Source organism: Haliotis rubra, unplaced genomic scaffold (assembly GCF_003918875.1).
Source record: "Haliotis rubra isolate DU_JTF1 unplaced genomic scaffold, ASM391887v1 Scf578, whole genome shotgun sequence".
NCBI classification, from domain to species: domain Eukaryota; kingdom Metazoa; phylum Mollusca; class Gastropoda; order Lepetellida; family Haliotidae; genus Haliotis; species Haliotis rubra.
In genome coordinates, this window is record NW_025767277.1 from 486892 (window position 1) to 505972 (window position 19081).

At 40.1% G+C, this 19081-nt stretch overlaps 2 protein-coding genes and 1 long non-coding RNA gene across 3 annotated transcripts in view; 2 read left to right on the forward strand and 1 right to left on the reverse strand.

The window, feature by feature from the left end:
- The first annotated feature begins 563 nt into the window (after positions 1-563).
- On the forward strand, positions 564-2961 carry LOC124254607. Its single transcript, XR_006892499.1, has 2 exons — positions 564-777; positions 2598-2961. It is a non-coding gene; the product is annotated as an uncharacterized LOC124254607 (long non-coding RNA).
- A 361-nt stretch (positions 2962-3322) lies between these two features.
- Positions 3323-7250, reverse strand: LOC124254605. The gene is made up of 5 exons (XM_046688441.1): positions 7165-7250; positions 6083-6371; positions 5574-5708; positions 5174-5256; positions 3323-3516 (listed from the first exon to the last, which is right to left on the reverse strand). The coding sequence occupies exons 2-5, from the start codon at positions 6315-6317 to the stop codon at positions 3343-3345; spliced, it is 627 nt and encodes a 208-aa protein (XP_046544397.1). The 5' UTR covers positions 6318-6371; positions 7165-7250; the 3' UTR covers positions 3323-3342.
- A 9867-nt stretch (positions 7251-17117) lies between these two features.
- The window catches only part of LOC124254604, a 47486-nt gene continuing 45522 nt past the window's right edge, over positions 17118-19081 (forward strand). The window contains exon 1 of the mRNA XM_046688439.1: positions 17118-17236. Within this exon, the coding sequence (XP_046544395.1) occupies positions 17231-17236 (6 nt within the window). The 5' untranslated portion in view covers positions 17118-17230. The remainder of the gene's footprint in view (positions 17237-19081) is intronic.

Here is a 19081-nt window from a genome sequence, read left to right on the forward strand (position 1 = left end):
TACATACACTCATATAGTGATCGGTAAGGACAACGACCTTCTGTTTGCATAGTTGTAACATGTCAACATAGCGTTACAATCAAGTAGGAAACAAAATGACAAAACACAAATTAAGCGGAGTATATACCGATTATATAATTATGATAAAATTGTAATCAATGCGTGTGTGTGCATCAAAGAAAAGAAATACAGTAAGTTTAATTAACATGGATAAAAATGATAAAATATATATTTGAATGCATGTTTATTTACACATAGGTTCGAAAAGTCTTACTTCGTTACAAACAAAAATCAATATCACAATCCTTACATTTCAAAGAAAGAGACAATGTTTAGTATAACCATTCCTGTCTTTGTTTCTGTTAATGTTAACATTGTTGTTTCCATTTACGATTTTCCATTTCGATATACTCGTAATATTCGTTTGATGGTGATTTTCACGAACCTACAATGTATCATCCTATATATTTTGGTCATGTACGTACCTCGCTATAATACGTGAAACATTCCCTATTTCTACGTCCCCTATCACATTACGTTTGTGGAAAGTGATAACGACAATCTTGAAAGTACAACGAATAGATCTCGAAAGTATAACGAATATGTGTAGAGCATATTCTGTGTTCACTCCAGTGTTGTTGTGTATACCTAGCTGCCACTGAAAGAAGGGTGTGACATTTTGAGTGAACACGACTTAAATAAAAAAAGACGCCACAAACCTAAAGCGAGAATACATCAAACTGATAAAAAAGAAATCGTAATACATATTGACTGTAGGTATATATTACTGTAAAAATGTTTTAGAGGGGTGTGTGTGTGTGTGTGTGTGTGTGTGTGTGTGTGTGTGTGTGTGTGTGTTGTACGTACGCATATCGTGTTAGATCATACCCCTATACGGTGTCCTTGAACTATGTATAGTGGCTTATTCTGAGCAAATCAGGCATTAGGCAGGAATAATTATGTTCTCGTAGTACAGAAAACACCAAAGGAACAACATACGATTATGTTTACTTTCAGACAATGATATTAACCTTGTTAGTTCGATATATTGAATAATACAATATCAACACATTGCATCTTAAACTGTTGTTGGGTTTTCTTCTGAACCCATTATATATCATATGTCGACATATCAGGCGCCATCATAACCTCAGCTGGATTAAACTTATGACGCTTTAGGTGTTATTACGTTATATAAATTTCGTTTTGATTACACATGGCTACGGTTTACTGGCTGGTAGGTCTATGCACAATATCTGCGTAGTTGAAATTTCAAGTACGTGTGAAGAAAGATGATATAACAATATTGATAATATCTAAAACATACATATCCTCACCTAAACGTACCATATGTTGATAACAGGCGTATTCACCGTGTTCTGAATGACAAGTGGACAACACGTGGAGTTTTATTCTTTATTACAATATATTGATATGAATATATATTGAGTAAAATACAGAAAATATATGGATTCATAAGTTTTTTTTTTCTGACCTAAAGTGTAAACAGATTTATCATTCATGTATAAGGAAAATGATTTTTGATTTTGGGTGGACTTAGAACTATATCAGAATAAAGGGTGGTAATACCCATCATCAATGCATCAAAATTGTAACCATATACGGGGCGGTGGGGTAGTCTAGTGGTTAAAGCGTTGGCTCGTCAAGCCGAAGACCCGGGTTCGAATCCCCACATGGGTACACTGAGTGAAGCCCATTTCTGGTGTCCCCCGCCGTGATATTGCTGGAATATTGCTAAAAGTGGCGTAAAACCAAACTCAGTCAGTCAGTCAGTGTAACCATATACATACACTCATATAGCGATCGGTAAGGACAACGACCTTCTGTCTACATAGTTGTAACATGTCAACATAGCGTTACAATCAAGTAGGAAACAAAATGACAAAACATAAATTAAGCGGGGTATATACCGATTATATAATTATGATAAAATTGTAATCAATGCGTGTGTGTGTGTGCATCAAAGAAAAGAAATACAGTAAGTTTAATTAACATGGATAAAAATGATAAAATATATATTTGAAAGAATGTTTATTTACACATAGGTTCGAAAAATCTTACTTCGTTACAAACAAAAATCAATATCACAATCCTTTTATTTCAAAGAAAGAGACAATGTTTAGTATAACCTTTCCCGTCTTTGTTTCTGTTAATGTTAACATTGTTGTTTAAATTTACGATTTTCCATTTCGACATACTTGTAATATTCGTTTGATGGTGATTTACACGACCTAAAATGTTTCATCCTATATATTTAGGTCATGTACGTACCTCGCTATAATACGTGAAACATTCCCCATTTCTACGTCCCCTATCACATTACGTTTGTGGAAAGTGATAATGACAATCTTGAAAGTACAACGAATACATCTCGAAAGTATTACGAATATATGTACAGCATATTCTGTGTTCACTTCAGTGTTGTTGTGTATACCTAGCTGCCACTGAAAGAAGGGTGTGACATTTTGAGTGAACACGACTTAAATAAAAAAGAGGCCATAAATCTAAAGCGAGAATACATCAAACTGAATACATCAAACTGATAAAAAGGAAATCGTAATACATATTGACTGTAGGTAAATATTACTGTAAAAATATTGCAAATAGTAACAGAAAAGAAGGATTTCAGAATAACATATAAACATAACTCAGTACCTTGTGTGTGGTTTCGTGTCTGTATCCTTTCGTGTTTTAGTGGTGTGTGTGTGTGTGTGTGTGTTTGTGTTTGTTGTGCGTACGCATATCATGTTCGGATTCAACTTAGATCATACCCTTATACGGTGTCCTTGAACTATGTATAGTGGCTTATTCTGAGCAAATCAGGGTAAAGGCAGGAATAATTATGTTCTCGTAGTACAGAAAACACCACCTGAACAACATACGATTATGTTTACTTTCAGACAGTGATATTAACCTAATTAGTTCGATATATTGAATAATTTAAGTATCAACACGTTGCATCTTAAAATGTTGTTGGATTTTCTTCTGAATACATTATACAATGTATATCATACGTCGACATATCCGGCGCCATCATAACCTCAGTTGGAATAAACTTATGACGCTTTAGGTGTTATTGCGTTATATAAATTTCGTTATGTTCACCGTCTGTTTGTTTCGTAATTTATCTAACACTGTAGCGGTACCAGTTGTTATGAATTTTGTAATACTTTTAAAAAGTTCCGAGGAAACAAAAGGTTTGAAGACTTAACAAGGCACCAGAATATACTTTCATAGTAGTTATATTATGTAACATACCTAACTTAAAAGCTTAATTTGTTTTAGGTTCTGCTCTGTGGTTAAATTCATGACTCAAAAGTTTTACTCCTTTTTATCATCATTATCTTGCGGAAGAAGACCGACCACACCATGTGCAATACCCGCGTATTCAGTGTCGTCCTCTATGCGCTTTGGAGCAGCAGTTGGCGTAGCTTGTTTACCGAATTCAACTCCGACGTACATGAGTCCATCCTCATCGCGTCCACATTTCGCACCCTGGAAGTTACAGAATACTGTATTACACGACGTATAGTGACACAGGGTAATCGTCACCCTGTTGGTAGTGAAGAGTTCTCAATGTTCGCAAAGACTGAAGACGATATCAGCTCCTACATATTACCCCATTAACAAAATATACTGAGTCATAAAAGAAACTTCACGTTCTTTCTTCAGGGCACTATAAAAGAACAAGAGATGGTAAGATGGTTAAATTGTTATTATTTCATTGCTGAGATCTGTGTGATGTACTCGATACACTGACAGTGCCATAATCAGTTCCATTAGGGTACACCGCCGTTCCAAAACATGGGTATACAGAATGTCAAGTCACAAGAATAAAAATGCGAAATTTCTCAGTTCAATATTGTGTATGGCCGCCCCGCGCATTCAGCACAGCCAAACACCGTCTCCTCATCGCCTGCCTGATGCTTGTGAACACGTGGTTGGGGATTCTGCGCCATTGCTCTTGCAAGGCAGCGCCAAGTTCCTGCAAATTCTGAGGTTGGTTCTTAAGACCACGAAGCCTTCTCCCAAGAGCATTCCAAACGTGCTCTATTGGATTAAGGTAAGGGGACCTCGATGGCCAGTCCATGACGTTGATTTCAGCGTTTTGAAGGACATTTCGTGTCAACATCGCGGTATGCGGCTGAGCATTATCATGCTGGAACTGTAGACCTGGGCCATGAGCCGCCATGAAAGGAACGAGTTCAGGGGTGAGCACCTGGTCGCGGTAAGCAGCAGCTGTCAGGTTTCCACGGATGACCAGAAGTCGGGAACGGTTGTTCCCACAGAAAGAACCCCACACCATGCAACTTCCGCCCCCGAATCTGTCGCCTTCCTGTACACAACATTGGGCATACCGTTCACGACGTCGTCTCCAGACTCTATGCCTGCCGTCCGCGAATCTGAGGGTAAACCTGGATTCATCGCTAAAGACGACTCGATTCCAATCTCTCTGGGTTCATCGGAGGTGACGTTGGGCCCACAGCAGACGTTGACGTTGATGAAACGGCGTCAGTATTGGCCCACGATATGGACGTCGAGAATGGAGATTGGCAGCCCACAACAACCGATTTCGAATGGTCTGTGAGGACAGTCGACCTCTAAACATCTCAGCCCTGGTTCGTGTAGCCGGCAGAAATCTGTCACGTAGGTGACGTAGGAAGATTTGACGGTCTTCTGCTCGTGACGTCACACGTGGACGACCCGACCTTGGGCGATCAGAAGTGGTGCCAGTTTGTTGTAGACGACCTCGCAAGTCATACACAGTACGACGGCTGCATCCCATTGCTCTTGGGACGTCAATAACTGATCTTCCCGCTTGCAACATACCAACGGCACGTTCATGTTGCACATTTGACAATCGTGGCATTTCAAGTACCGTTAGAACTGTGCATATGAAGAAAACTTCGATGCGAAGATCACGTGATCGACTGCACGTGCAAAACCTGATTTGGCACTAACGTCATTTGCACGACGAATGGATGGGTTTGAGTGGGTTTTGCTACGGTTTTTCTAGAGTTGAGAGATAGGGAAATCCTTTTCGGATACATAGATGTATCATCAGAGAATAATTATTCACTATTTTTCAAATTACATTTTGTGAAGTTTCTTTTTTGACTCAGTATAGATACAATATTGTGTAATTGCTTACATCGTTTCCTTCTATGTAGACATTGTCCGCTGCACGAGGACCATCGCCTTGTGGCCCTGGACAGTCTTTTTTGTTCGAAGTACCTGAAACAAATTCTCGGACCGTTTTAGGGCAGAATTGGATCAAATGTAACTTGAGGGATGTATTCCAATCCTCAACAGGGCAATTGTAGGACATTCCTCACTGGAAACTTCATAATAATTGCATTGCCTCGGAAGTCCCAAAAAATTTAAGTATAATCATGTCCATGGAACAAATGCCTAAATGCCTCATAAAAGAGCATTTCTTTGGTGTCTGTGTCACACATTAGCCTAGCACTTCGACAGAATATTAATATAAAGTCACTGTTTATCAAGTACCCGTGGTAGTTCGCTCACACATAAATTGAAAGAAAGGTTACCTGAACATTTCAGAACGCCTCGTCGGTGAAGACAGACACTTATTGCAATGAACCAAATCACCACGGCAGCTGCCCCGACTCCAACTGCTACAGGGATGATGCTGAATGGTTGGTCATTTGAAGATTCTCCACCAACTGAAAACAGGCACATGTAAACTGATGACTCTGCGCTTCGTTGAAACTTCTCATTGATGAGTTGTAGAAGGAATTGTTTGCATAGGAAGACAAAATAATTTCCACTGAATGGCTGGGTCTATGTTATAGTACGCTGAATGACATGCTATGTGTTAAATAGGTAGATAAGAGCTTTTGTACAATGTTTTGAATGATCTGGCCGAAGTCGTTAATATATACACAATGTTATCAATGCATTCCTAAATAGCAAACATTACCCTTACTGTGAAATAAATAGTGGTTTTCACTGAAAAAGGTGAGCTGTTGTGAACATTCGTGCGACCGATGATGTTTTGTAAGCGTTAGGCATCATTATCCGTAAAACATTAACTCACCTTCTTTTGTCAGTCTGAAGAAAAGTGAAGTGTTGCCAATGTTGTTCTCAACAACGACACTGTAGTTTGTAAAGTCCTCTTCACTTTTTATGTGTACTCTCAAAGTGGAACTGAGGCCACTGGAATCAATCAGACTATCTGTTCCGTTGGCCACAGGTTCAGTCGAATGTTTATACCAAGTAAACTGAGGTAGTGGATTGGCTATAACGTATGCTGTCAGTGAAACAAATGTCATGAGTTTCCCCGGGAACCACGGTTCGCGACATGCTCAAGTCCTCACGTGGGGGACCTGAAAGAGATCGAGGTATACAACATATTATCCCTTTCTAGTTGCATTATCTGTTTTGTTGCATCGTTTGTGAAAGTTGTCTTTCAAGAAGACTTCCATACCATAATTTGCTGGTAGAGACAACATGCCAGAGGCCCAGATAAGCTGCGTATCCGGGTAAAATACGCATAGAAAATTTCCAATTACGCATTGAAAAATAATTGTTGCGTACCAATTACGCATTAAAAATGTTAGATATGCAAAAGGTTTAAAACAAATGCGTACGGAATATATTTATAAAAGTCGCTTGCGTAAGGAAAAAGAAAACGGTTGCTATCAAGTTGTACTGTTAGTATAGGACTAGTGTTGTACTGCCAGTATATGATGAGTGATTTTTTATGAAATCATTTCCATTATATTTAAGTTGGTTTTGATTAGGAATGACATAAGGCAGAACGTACCTGCGTAGTAAACTTACTCAATGACACCATACTTAGGTGAGTAAAATGACTGACATACGCACATATTTGAAAATTTTGGGTAACGGAAAATGAAATACCCATTTAACTTTCACAATACCCACTCCAAAAAAAATACAGTGGGTACAGTACCCACATGAGCTAAATCTTATCTGGAGCTCTGACATGCGGACAGCTAACTCTGATGATTAGGTGGTGTGTTTTATGAGAAACTTCTCCAGTAATACAAATATCAAATATCATAATGTTTGATCCTGCAAACTACTTCAGAACAAAAATAAAAAAATACCAAATGTTTCATGCATAAATATCAAACATTCATGTATTATACATACATTTTGCATTCAGTTGTGCTGTGCTCCTGGATACTTCCTTAGTCTGATTGTTCTCAGCTGTGCATGTGACGGTACCGTTGTGACTACACCAAACCTTGACTGTTGAGCGCTTGAGGTTATTACTGGCTGTTAGTGTTTCTTGTATGCCGTTGACGTCGATTGTTATGTTTGCGGGAGGGTTACTCTCAACGGTACAGGTAATGTTCACTGTATCATTTTCATTTACGTCGTTCTTGTCTAGTATGATATTCGGCTTATCCAGGTCTGGAAAAGGGAAATTGTCATGATACCTACTCCATCGGTGATACAGATATCACATCTTGCCGAGTCTTTAAATTGATATCATCAATCTGATAGAATGCCTTAGTTGAACATTCCACAACCAATCGTCAGGCTGGCAGGTCAGTTCCCTCTTTCACTGGTTTGAAATACCAAAATTCACCTGATAAATTGGTATTTGTGGGTTTGTTACGAGTGATTTTTTGCAAGCTGCTGTAACAGTTTTGTTTCTATTAATGACTAACGTTAAATCTTATAACAAAGCGCATGATTGACAATTGTAAATGACGACGACCCACCATTTATTACCGTTGACCCTAACCGTCATCATCCTTTTGCATATGGATCAAACACAGATATATCTTATCACCACTGCTCATTAATTGTCGATTGATTTGCGAGCACTGGCAGTATGTCCATTATGTGTGCCTGGGAAAGTGCAAAACTATTCATTGGTTAGGAACTAGCCACAAGAGTTATATCATGAGGGACGTGACCAGATTCCCAAGACAGACGCTGCAACCATCCTTCCAGGAAGAATACTCACAGCTTCCCCGTCCCAAAATGAGTGTTAAACAAGTTGAAAAGAGCAGAGAGATCAAACAAGATCACTAGATTGGGGTGTGAAAACACGATGGCATGAAACATGAATGATTAAAACATTAGACTAGCATTAACATAAGGCGAAAAGAGTGACCCTTAGAACAAGACGACTAGAGCTGTCTTTCAAAGAAAAAACAATGTGTGGAGGTTATGATATGATGACGTAGTGTGTTTTCAGTATTAAACTTTACTCAGAAATTTTTGTGAATTACTGAATTTGAATATTTCCAGTGTTGATAATATACTATGCATAGAGTCTGGACATTGTGCACAATAGAAAAATGTGACATTTTATATATATTTACAGACATGATAATTCTACAGGTTTAGTACGTACAAGCAATACTGGCAACGTAAGCTACATCACTGTGCGAGCTGGGTAGAGAGTTGTTTGCCCTACAGATGTAGTTCCGCCCATTGTCAGATCTCGGGATGGAGGTCAAGTTGAGCTGCACAGATGAGGACCCGGATGAGGAGACCGTCTGACCTCCAGGACTGATCCACTGGACTGTCCCTGCAGGGTTACCTCTGTCTGATGTCTGACATGTACAGCTGGCTGTCTGACCTGGGACTATCCAGGAGGGACAGTTGTGGTTTGGTGCCCCTGGGTGCCCTGTCGAGATAAACAGTTACATAATCACTAGACTGCTTCTGCAGGGTTATATATCATTCATATGTGACATTAACTGTAACTCATGTGGTATTTTATGAAACGATAATAACAGTAAAAGGTGAGCTTCCAGACAAAGCAGATAACCAAAGGAGTAAGTTCCTAAAATTCAAACTTGGTATACCTGCATTCAACACACAATCAGCTCCTATATTCTGAATTTATACTTACATATATACTTGTGAAGCTTGTAAGGTTTCTCTCATATCTAGTAATTTATTCTTTTTTACTGTCAGCTGCCGATGATTCAGTTGATTGAAAATGTGGCGGTTCTAACTTAAATGACACGACAGGTGGATTAAAGTACAGTATAGTACAGTCAGGTGACAATTTATTCGTCACCAGAAGTGTTAAATAAAGTACAGAGTAGAAAATGCCGAGACTGCTTCTTGTACTAATGTTAATAACAAATGTTGAATGTTGATATTAAAGAATGAAACTGCATTTTCTTAACTCGTTTGAAAACCTTACTGTCTATGTGTAACTGTGCACATCTATCTACTTGTAATAGAGAAAATGAAGTATAAGAACGTTTCACAGCTATATTCCTTTCTGAGGCAAATAAAATCGGCTCCTTTGCATGCTCACGACTGCTTATTCTCCTGCATTTGCGTTTCATAGTTTCCTCTGAAACATAATGACAATGAAAGTTTCGGTTCTCTGGTCTAATTACAGGTCTATACAGTTTAAGTAATGAACCAGACATTCCTTTTAATTTTTTTGAATATGAACACTTAAACAATTGTACACATATGCCCTTCGTTTTGATGTCATCATAATCCGATCAGTGAATAAGTCCGGAGAAATGGCATGGTCAGTAATTAGGGCGTCTGGTTTGGGTCATTCTTATAAGCTGGTCATCCTTCTTCCTTTTGGAGTATGTGGAAACATAGTGATTTACCTCAGTTAAACGCCCAAAAACGATAAAAAGGGGGAAATATATACTTGGAGGCGTTAAAAACGCATATTGGACTTTCTACACTAAGTCCGTTTTAGAGATGTTGCTGTTTCCAAAACTACAATATGGTGAAAACATATGGTTAAGAAGTGCACAGCTCTGATGTTTAGGTTCGAATCCCATATTTTCAAATCACAGGGACGTGACATCTCAAACGCACCAAAGAGCATTTGTGAGGACAATGCAGTTGGATGAACAGAAAACCATAGTGCAGCTCCAATAAAAGCACAGGTTGAGAAATGGCTAACATTCACATTCACATTCACGATGCCACGGTTGACCAACGCCCAAAGGAACCAGCCGATTGGAATGCTGCATGCTGGCCAAACACAGAGAGATGTTGCTAATCACTTCCACGTCCACCAGACGACCGTTTCGAGGCTGCAGCAACGTCATAGGGCAACAGGAAGTGTCCCAGACCATCCACGTCCGGGAGCGCCTCGTGTTACGTCACAAAGGCAAGATCGGTATATCGTCGTCAGCCGCCTTCGGAATCGCTTCAGGTCAGCACGAGAGACTGCAAATGCCACGATAGGAACGAGAGGAAGGCCCATCAGTGACCGGACAGTATGCCGCCGCCTTGCTGCACGTCACATCCGATGTCGTCGACCCTATCGTGGACAGATCCTCACCCATGCACATCGCCTAAATCGTTAACATTGGGCAGCTGCTGGTGGCTATCTTGGTGCTAAACAGTGGCGAGATGTCATTTTCACAGATGAATCACGTTTCAACGTCAGTTTCACTGATGGTAGGCTACGTGTCTATCGCCGTAACCATGAACGTTTTGCTCAGGCTTGTGTCATTGAGAGTGATCGCTTTGGTGGATTTATGGAATGGGGAGCAATTGACGTCAACTTCCGCTCTGACTTGGTTGTTCTTCAAGGGGATCTCAACGCCCGACGTTACATTGACAAGGTGTTGCAACCAGTGCTTCTGCCATTGATGGGACGACATGGACGACATCGCCTCTTGTTCCAACACGACAATGCCAGACCACATACGGCTAGGATAATACAGGACTTTTTGCATCACAACAATGTGGATGTCTTGAACTGGCTCTCACGATCACCTGAGTTTAATCCGATCGAACATTTGTGGGATGAACTTGGGCGCCGCGTGAGAAGTCAGTTGAATCCTCCCCAAACTGTAGCTGAGATTCACTGTCAGAGTCTGACTATCAGCTGTAGCTCATAGTAGCTGTGTTCCTGGCTGTACATCTGTACTCTTTGCCTCTCCTCTGAACTGATACATCTACACATCTATACTTACACTGTACATTCACTGTCAGAGTCTGACTATCAGCTGTAGCTCTAGTAGCTGTGTTCCTGGCTGTACATCTGTAGTCTCACTCCCTCTCTGTACTACACGTCTGCCTATACACATCTATACTTACACTGTACACATCATCACTGTCACTGTCAGAGTCTGACTATCAGCTGTAGCTCCTGTAGTAGCTGTGTTCCTGGCTGTACATCTGTACTCTCCTCCCTCTCTGTACTACACGTCATACACATCTATACTTACACTGTACATTCACTGTCAGAGTCTGACTATCAGCTGTAGCTCCAGTAGCTGTGTTCCTGGCTGTACATCTGTACTCTCCCTCCCTCTCTGTACTACACATCTATACTTACACTGTACATTCACTGTCAGAGTCTGACTATCAGCTGTAGCTCCAGTAGCTGTGTTCCTGGCTGTACATCTGTACTCTCCCTCCCTCTCTGTACTACACGTGATACACATCTATACTTACACTGTACATTCACTGTCAGAGTCTGACTATCAGCTGTAGCTCCAGTAGCTGTGTTCCTGGCTGTACATCTGTACTCTCCCTCCCTCTCTGTACTACACATCTATACTTACACTGTACATTCACTGTCAGAGTCTGACTATCAGCTGTAGCTCCAGTAGCTGTGTTCCTGGCTGTACATCTGTACTCTCCTCCCTCTCTGTACTACACATCTATACTTACACTGTACATTCACTGTCAGAGTCTGACTATCAGCTGTAGCTCCAGTAGCTGTGTTCCTGGCTGTACATCTGTACTCTCCCTCCCTCTCTGTACTACACATCTATACTTACACTGTACATTCACTGTCAGAGTCTGACTATCAGCTGTAGCTCTAGTAGCTGTGTTCCTGGCTGTACATCTGTACTCTCCTCCCCTCTACTGTACGTGATACACATCTATACTTACACTGTACATTCACTGTCAGAGTCTGACTATCAGCTGTAGCTCCAGTAGCTGTGTTCCTGGCTGTACATCATCTCTCTCTCCCTCTCTGTACTACACGTGATACACATCTATACTTACACTGTACATTCACTGTCAGAGTCTGACTATCAGCTGTAGCTCCAGTAGCTGTGTTCCTGGCTGTACATCTGTACTCTCCCTCCCTCTCTGTACTACACATCTATACTTACACTGTACATTCACTGTCAGAGTCTGACTATCAGCTGTAGCTCCAGTAGCTGTGTTCCTGGCTGTACATCTGTACTCTCCCTCCCTCTCTGTACTACACATCTATACTTACACTGTACATTCACTGTCAGAGTCTGACTATCAGCTGTAGCTCTAGTAGCTGTGTTCCTGGCTGTACATCTGTACTCTCCCTCCCTCTCTGTACTACACATCTATACTTACACTGTACATTCACTGTCAGAGTCTGACTATCAGCTGTAGCTCCAGTAGCTGTGTTCCTGGCTGTACATCTGTACTCTCCCTCCCTCTCTGTACTACACATACACATCTATACTTACACTGTACATTCACTGTCAGAGTCTGACTATCAGCTGTAGCTCCAGTAGCTGTGTTCCTGGCTGTACATCTGTACTCTCCCTCCCTCTCTGTACTACACGTCATACACATCTATACTTACACTGTACATTCACTGTCAGAGTCTGACTATCAGCTGTAGCTCCAGTAGCTGTGTTCCTGGCTGTACATCTGTACTCTCCTCCCTCTGTACTACACACATCTATACTTACACTGTACATTCACTGTCAGAGTCTGACTATCAGCTGTAGCTCTAGTAGCTGTGTTCCTGGCTGTACATCTGTACTCTCCCTCCCTCTCTGTACTACACGTGATACACATCTATACTTACACTGTACATTCACTGTCAGAGTCTGACTATCAGCTGTAGCTCCAGTAGCTGTGTTCCTGGCTGTACATCTGTACTCTCCCTCCCTCTCTGTACTACACGTGATACACATCTATACTTACACTGTACATTCACTGTCAGAGTCTGACTATCAGCTGTAGCTCCAGTAGCTGTGTTCCTGGCTGTACATCTGTACTCTCCTCCCTCTCTGTACTACACATCTATACTTACACTGTACATTCACTGTCAGAGTCTGACTATCAGCTGTAGCTCCAGTAGCTGTGTTCCTGGCTGTACATCTGTACTCTCCCTCCCTCTCTGTACTACACGTCATACACATCTATACTTACACTGTACATTCACTGTCAGAGTCTGACTATCAGCTGTAGCTCCAGTAGCTGTGTTCCTGGCTGTACATCTGTACTCTCCTCCCTCTCTGTACTACACATCTATACTTACACTGTACATTCACTGTCAGAGTCTGACTATCAGCTGTAGCTCTAGTAGCTGTGTTCCTGGCTGTACATCTGTACTCTCCCTCCCTCTCTGTACTACACGTGATACACATCTATACTTACACTGTACATTCACTGTCAGAGTCTGACTATCAGCTGTAGCTCCAGTAGCTGTGTTCCTGGCTGTACATCTGTACTCTGCCTCCCTCTCTGTACTACACATCTATACTTACACTGTACATTCACTGTCAGAGTCTGACTATCAGCTGTAGCTCCAGTAGCTGTGTTACTGGCTGTACATCTGTACTCTCCCTCCCTCTCTGTACTACACATCTATACTTACACTGTACATTCACTGTCAGAGTCTGACTAACAGCTGTAGCTCCAGTAGCTGTATTCCTGGCTGTACATCTGTACTCTCCCTCCTGGCCCCTTCTGAAGCTGCCTACAGGAAGATCTCTGTTGTCAGACACTTGCTGTGTCCCCTTACTCCAGGTGTAGATACAGTCAGGGTTACAGACAGCAGAACATCTGGCAGTCAGAGTCACAGTCACATCCTCTATCACAGCAATTGGGGAGGCATCGTCTACGGTCACATTGTTGAATGGTCCATCTGAAACAACAGAACACATGGCAGTCAGGGAGACGGTCACATCCTTCGTCACTGTCATAGATAACAGAATGTTAAATGGTCCATCTGAAAGAAAGTCTGCAAAAGCAAAGTTAAATGAACATGTATACTTCTGACAAAACATGGTTAACGTCAAATATGCGAATAATTTAGAGTACATTAAAATAAAGATAGAGCGGAACTGTTGCCATAAGGTAATGAATGAGTGAGTTTAGTTTCACGCCACTTTGAGCAGTATTCTAGCAATAACATGGCGTTGGACACCAGAATTGGACTTCACACGTTGTACCCATGTGGGGAATCGAACCCGGGTCTTCGGCATGACTACCGAACGCTTTAGCGACTAGGCTACCCTACCGTGATTACACAATGACATTTAGAAAGTGGTCAAATGTAACATATGTTACATTTGGGATTACACTTTTCTTAGTAAAGTACAAATTCTAGTACTTTTTTGAGTTGAGCCCCATCCGGGATTCGAACCCACACCCTCAGAGTAAGGCACCTAATCGCCAACACACAAAGTCAGCCGCCTAACCCGCTAAGTCGCGGTAGCTGAGCGGGTTAGGCGACTGAAATTACTTGGACCAAATTGGTCAGTATCATAGAATGTAGATATGCGTGTGTCTAACTAATTGTTTGCTTTAAAATTTAGGCATGCAGTCCATGTTTTAATTAGTACCTTATATTGTTATTGTCCGTTTTTTGTAATTGCAAATGAAACAGTAAAGTTAAAACGTGTTGATAAAAAATGTGTTTAAGTGTTACTTTGTCTTTATGATGAACCTTAGTATAGGTCTGGACTTGGTCTGGACTTGGTCTGGTCACTATGAGGCCGATGCGGCTTTGAAGTTTTTACTTACTCGAACTCAACCGTTGACATCAAGTGAGTTGTCTTAGGTGACCAAAGAAACCCATGTAAAACACCTAAAACACTTACGTGATAGACGATAAATATATATCTATATATATATATATATATACACACACAAAGATGGGTGATATGGAACAAGTTTCTTTGGGCTCTTTGGAAGTACGGGATCTTGTTCCTTCAAGGCGATATGCAACGATACTTTACTGAAACATGGTAGGTGTTTAATATTAGTATGCTGACATCCTTTATCGGTTGTAAATGCGACACCTGCATTTTGTTTTTTATCCATTAGCTGCAACGAATTGGAAAACGGAGTAAGCCTTAACGACGACAGGCAAATTGTTGCATACATACAATGACCGATTTATGCTTATTATTTTAAACAAATGAAGTTAAAGGTGTACTAAGAATAACTAAATATTAGAAATTACAATGTATTTGTGATAAAATAATACTTTCAGACATCATTCATCTGATGAAAGCATTAAATGGTTTGAAATTATAGCATTGGGTATTTTCAACAGAATCATAGATAGAATGACAGAATGTGGGTGCGGAGCTATTTTCTTATTCCAGCATACACACTGTAGTCTTCATTTGTACGATATAGCGCAGAACAGAAAAAGCAATATAAAGGGTAAATCATCACATCTAGTGTTTATATTGATTATTATCAAATGTTCACTTACTGAAGCGATGTATGCATATCAGGACTGATTTGAGTAAAGCGAAGTGGCTTATACACCAATCCTAAACATACACACGTGTTACATTGAAACCTTTTAGTGCATATCCTTTATTATGATAATCGGTTTCTCATTCTTCGTTCCTCAAGCTGGTGAGGCTTCTACGGGCGAGGATAGCACCGAACACTAACGAAATCACTCGCGATTATGGTCAATGATATGATTTTCTATTTAATCGGAGAGGAAAATTCAGTTCCGTATTTCAGTGCCTTCAAAATGGGATTGTGATTTCCGGTAATAGTTTCATACTTACAAATACCATTTCAACTATGAAGTGACGAAGAGAGATACATGACTCGAAACTTCCAAAACTAATGTAGAAGCGACTGAGTCAGGTTGCGAACGGGGTTAATTTTTTTCATATTTTCAAGGCGTTCTTGTTCTGATCAGGAAGCCCGTGGTTAGGATCCCTTCTTGGGACTTTGCAATTGTATGGTCTCTACACTAAGGTAATTCACCAAGCGGCCTTAAAACGATTTAACAGGACGTCATAAAATTAGGATTCACAAAATTGTGACTTCCTCATATTATTATCAGTAATACATATCCGTACTTACAGTAAACAGCCAGTGTGACGTTGTTGCTGGTTTGTGAACGTGTACATGACCATGTCCCGCCATCTGCCGAACTGACACTGGTTATATCCATATGGTACACTCCACTCTGTCCACAAGAACAGTCGTAGCGTGAAGTAGCTCTGACCTGTTGACATCGGTCGAGTCTGATTGTACAAAGGTCTCTGTCATTTTTTCTGAAGATTAGAAGATTTCTTGTTGATGGCCCTGTTACAGTGCAGGTAAACTGGAACCTCTGACCCAGCAGGGCGGTCGATGATGACACAGTCAGTGTGATTCCTGCTAATCATCGAAAATACGCGTTCACATAATCCAAATATATTCCAGTTTGATACCAGTAGACAATAGCACATATGTGTAAGGTAATCATAACTGCTACTTCGAGTAGTGAAGTATGAATTAGAATTGGCTGAGCGAGTTTTAATTTATGATCACATCGGAATTCAACAATCAACAATGAGGGACAGATTTGGGGCAGAAAATCACTGTTTTACACGCACAATACTGCTAACTAATGTGAATAAAAAGAGATCTTACCGATACCAGTAGGTAGAAATGCAAGAACCATCAAAAGCTGCGTGACTCCGTTCCTGTCCATGATTCAACAAATTGTAACCTCAAACGAAAACCCACTACGTCAGTTCAAGCGTTTTTACTTCCTCGATGTTGTTTCCCTTACCCCAAATACATGCATTTTATTGACGACAACGAAAGCAGTTCATCTCAATAATGGACACCAGCGACGAATGACAGCAATACCACGTATCAAAAATGCACAAATTCACACACTAAAAGTTTTTCATTTGTTCAAGCAGTTGTTTTGAAAATGAATTGTGTGGCAACGAAACTCAAGCGAACCATTTACAAACTAACTGACCTGGAAAAACATCATAGCCATTTTAAATTTGTGAAAGAGTTATCTTTTCTAATTTTACACAACCGTATTATAAATAATATTATTTTTCTTGCGCAGCCATCAGGGGAAGTTCTTCATAGGAATATGTATCGATAAAGGGAGAAGGGGAGTTACTCTGTCACTATCCCTTAGACGTTACACCACATCGCTGTAGAATTTTAACACCACTTAGGCGTTACGGATATAGGACGCATGCTGGCTGGTGTGGAACGAAAAACACATTCCCCTGCTGTTTTTAACATCTGACTTAACATGAAGGTATGTGCCAGTGTTACTAAAGCCACTAAGGCTACCATTGGTCATTATCACACAGTTTTGTTGCATTCAATATACACGAATATCGTTTCCGAAGCACACTGTATTGATTGCTGAAGCTAGAAAAGCCATTACCAGATATTTTATATTTATCAACCAATTAACTCAGTCGCGTTATTGATTACTGGGATATTCATGATATGAGATATTCGTGATATTCTTTCAGTGGAAAAGTCCATTCATCGTGATTTTTCTTACAGACTGACATTCGCGAATGCATACGATATTCGTATTACGTGATCGAGTATCGAACGAAAAATATTGAAAGAGTTTAGAATGACATTGCAGCATGTACAATAAACACATGAATATCAGAAAGTAACAAAACTCGTCTTGCTTTTTAGCTGACCATTATATCAAGTTAATTAATTGAGAAGCATTGACATCTCATTCAAATAATTTCATCTAGAAATCTGCATGACCATCCATATTAATGTTGAAGTGATGTCTGTAGTATTATACTGTTTCACTCATATTGTAAAAATAACCAAGATTCATCCTTTGATCCTACATTTGTGTCTTTTAAAATATACGATGGTGACGTTTCATAATAAATCCGTTCAACATGTCACAGACGCATCATATGTAATAACACTCAAGTAAGGGAACAATTACATAAGTGAAAATTCCAAGCAGGTTTGTGTAAATAAATAATATAAGGAATTCCTATCTCCGGTCTCTGTACTTTAAACTTTATATCTTGCTCCGAAAGGGCTATCTCATAAATCGAAGCCATTTAACAGAATGAATAAACAGGTTGGCCTTTCAACCCCTATGTTGCCGTGTTCCAGAGAATCAGCAGGAAGTGAATTTAAGAACGTTTTCACACCTGCATACTATAAATGCTACAACAGTTAACAACTAAATTTGATATTAACGTTGTCAGAACAAATAGAAATGAAGTTACTGTGGCTTCTTACAAAGTGTAGTATCATAGGTAAACAATTCACTACGTTTTCTGCAGAAATAATGAATAATTCGTCACTCTTTTCTTACTATTTTCATTAAAGAAACAGTTCACGTCGCATCAACGTTTCAGAATCGATGAAACATTGTGTAAATGTCGATTGACAACGTATGTATGTATATGCTATAACGTTGTGAAATATCGCTATGAAATGACGTAATAGTAACGTTGTGACAACGTTGTGTCATGACGTTACCAATCTACAACCTTCCCACAAACGTTGTAAAAACGTTGTGTGTTAGCTGGGTTGATGCTGGTCTCTATTTTATTTGTTTAGCATGCAGCATCCAGTTCAATATAAGTTGTAGCCGCATCAAGAGGGGTTTACGGTCTGGGATATATGAGATCGTATACCCCGAGAGATAAGGCTACAACGAATTCATCTTACCGTCATGACTCTCTCTTGTGTTTTTTAACGTGGGCAATAGACCGTATGTAAACACAATGCTATATAAGAATTACAGTTAGGCAATTCAAAATAAATATATTATTTAAATTCTATCACAACAATAACTCGTTAAAATCATGTCACCATGACTGTGAAGTATTAACAATAACAGTTCACAAATACAAACTGCGAGAGAATCACAGAAAAAAAGCTGATCGAACAACTGATGAAGAGAAGGAATGTGCCTAACTCATGTCACAGGGAGAAGTCATTTCTTGACAAAAACATTGACGTTCTGAATGTTACAGTTTTGAAAAAGAGATGTTTGGTTTGTCATGGGTTGATTGTTCAGGGTCGGAAAATCGCAAAATAAGTCACCAAGGTCCTCTTCCTGCTAGCGGGTTTCGACAGCAGGCAAAACCCAGAAGGCGTA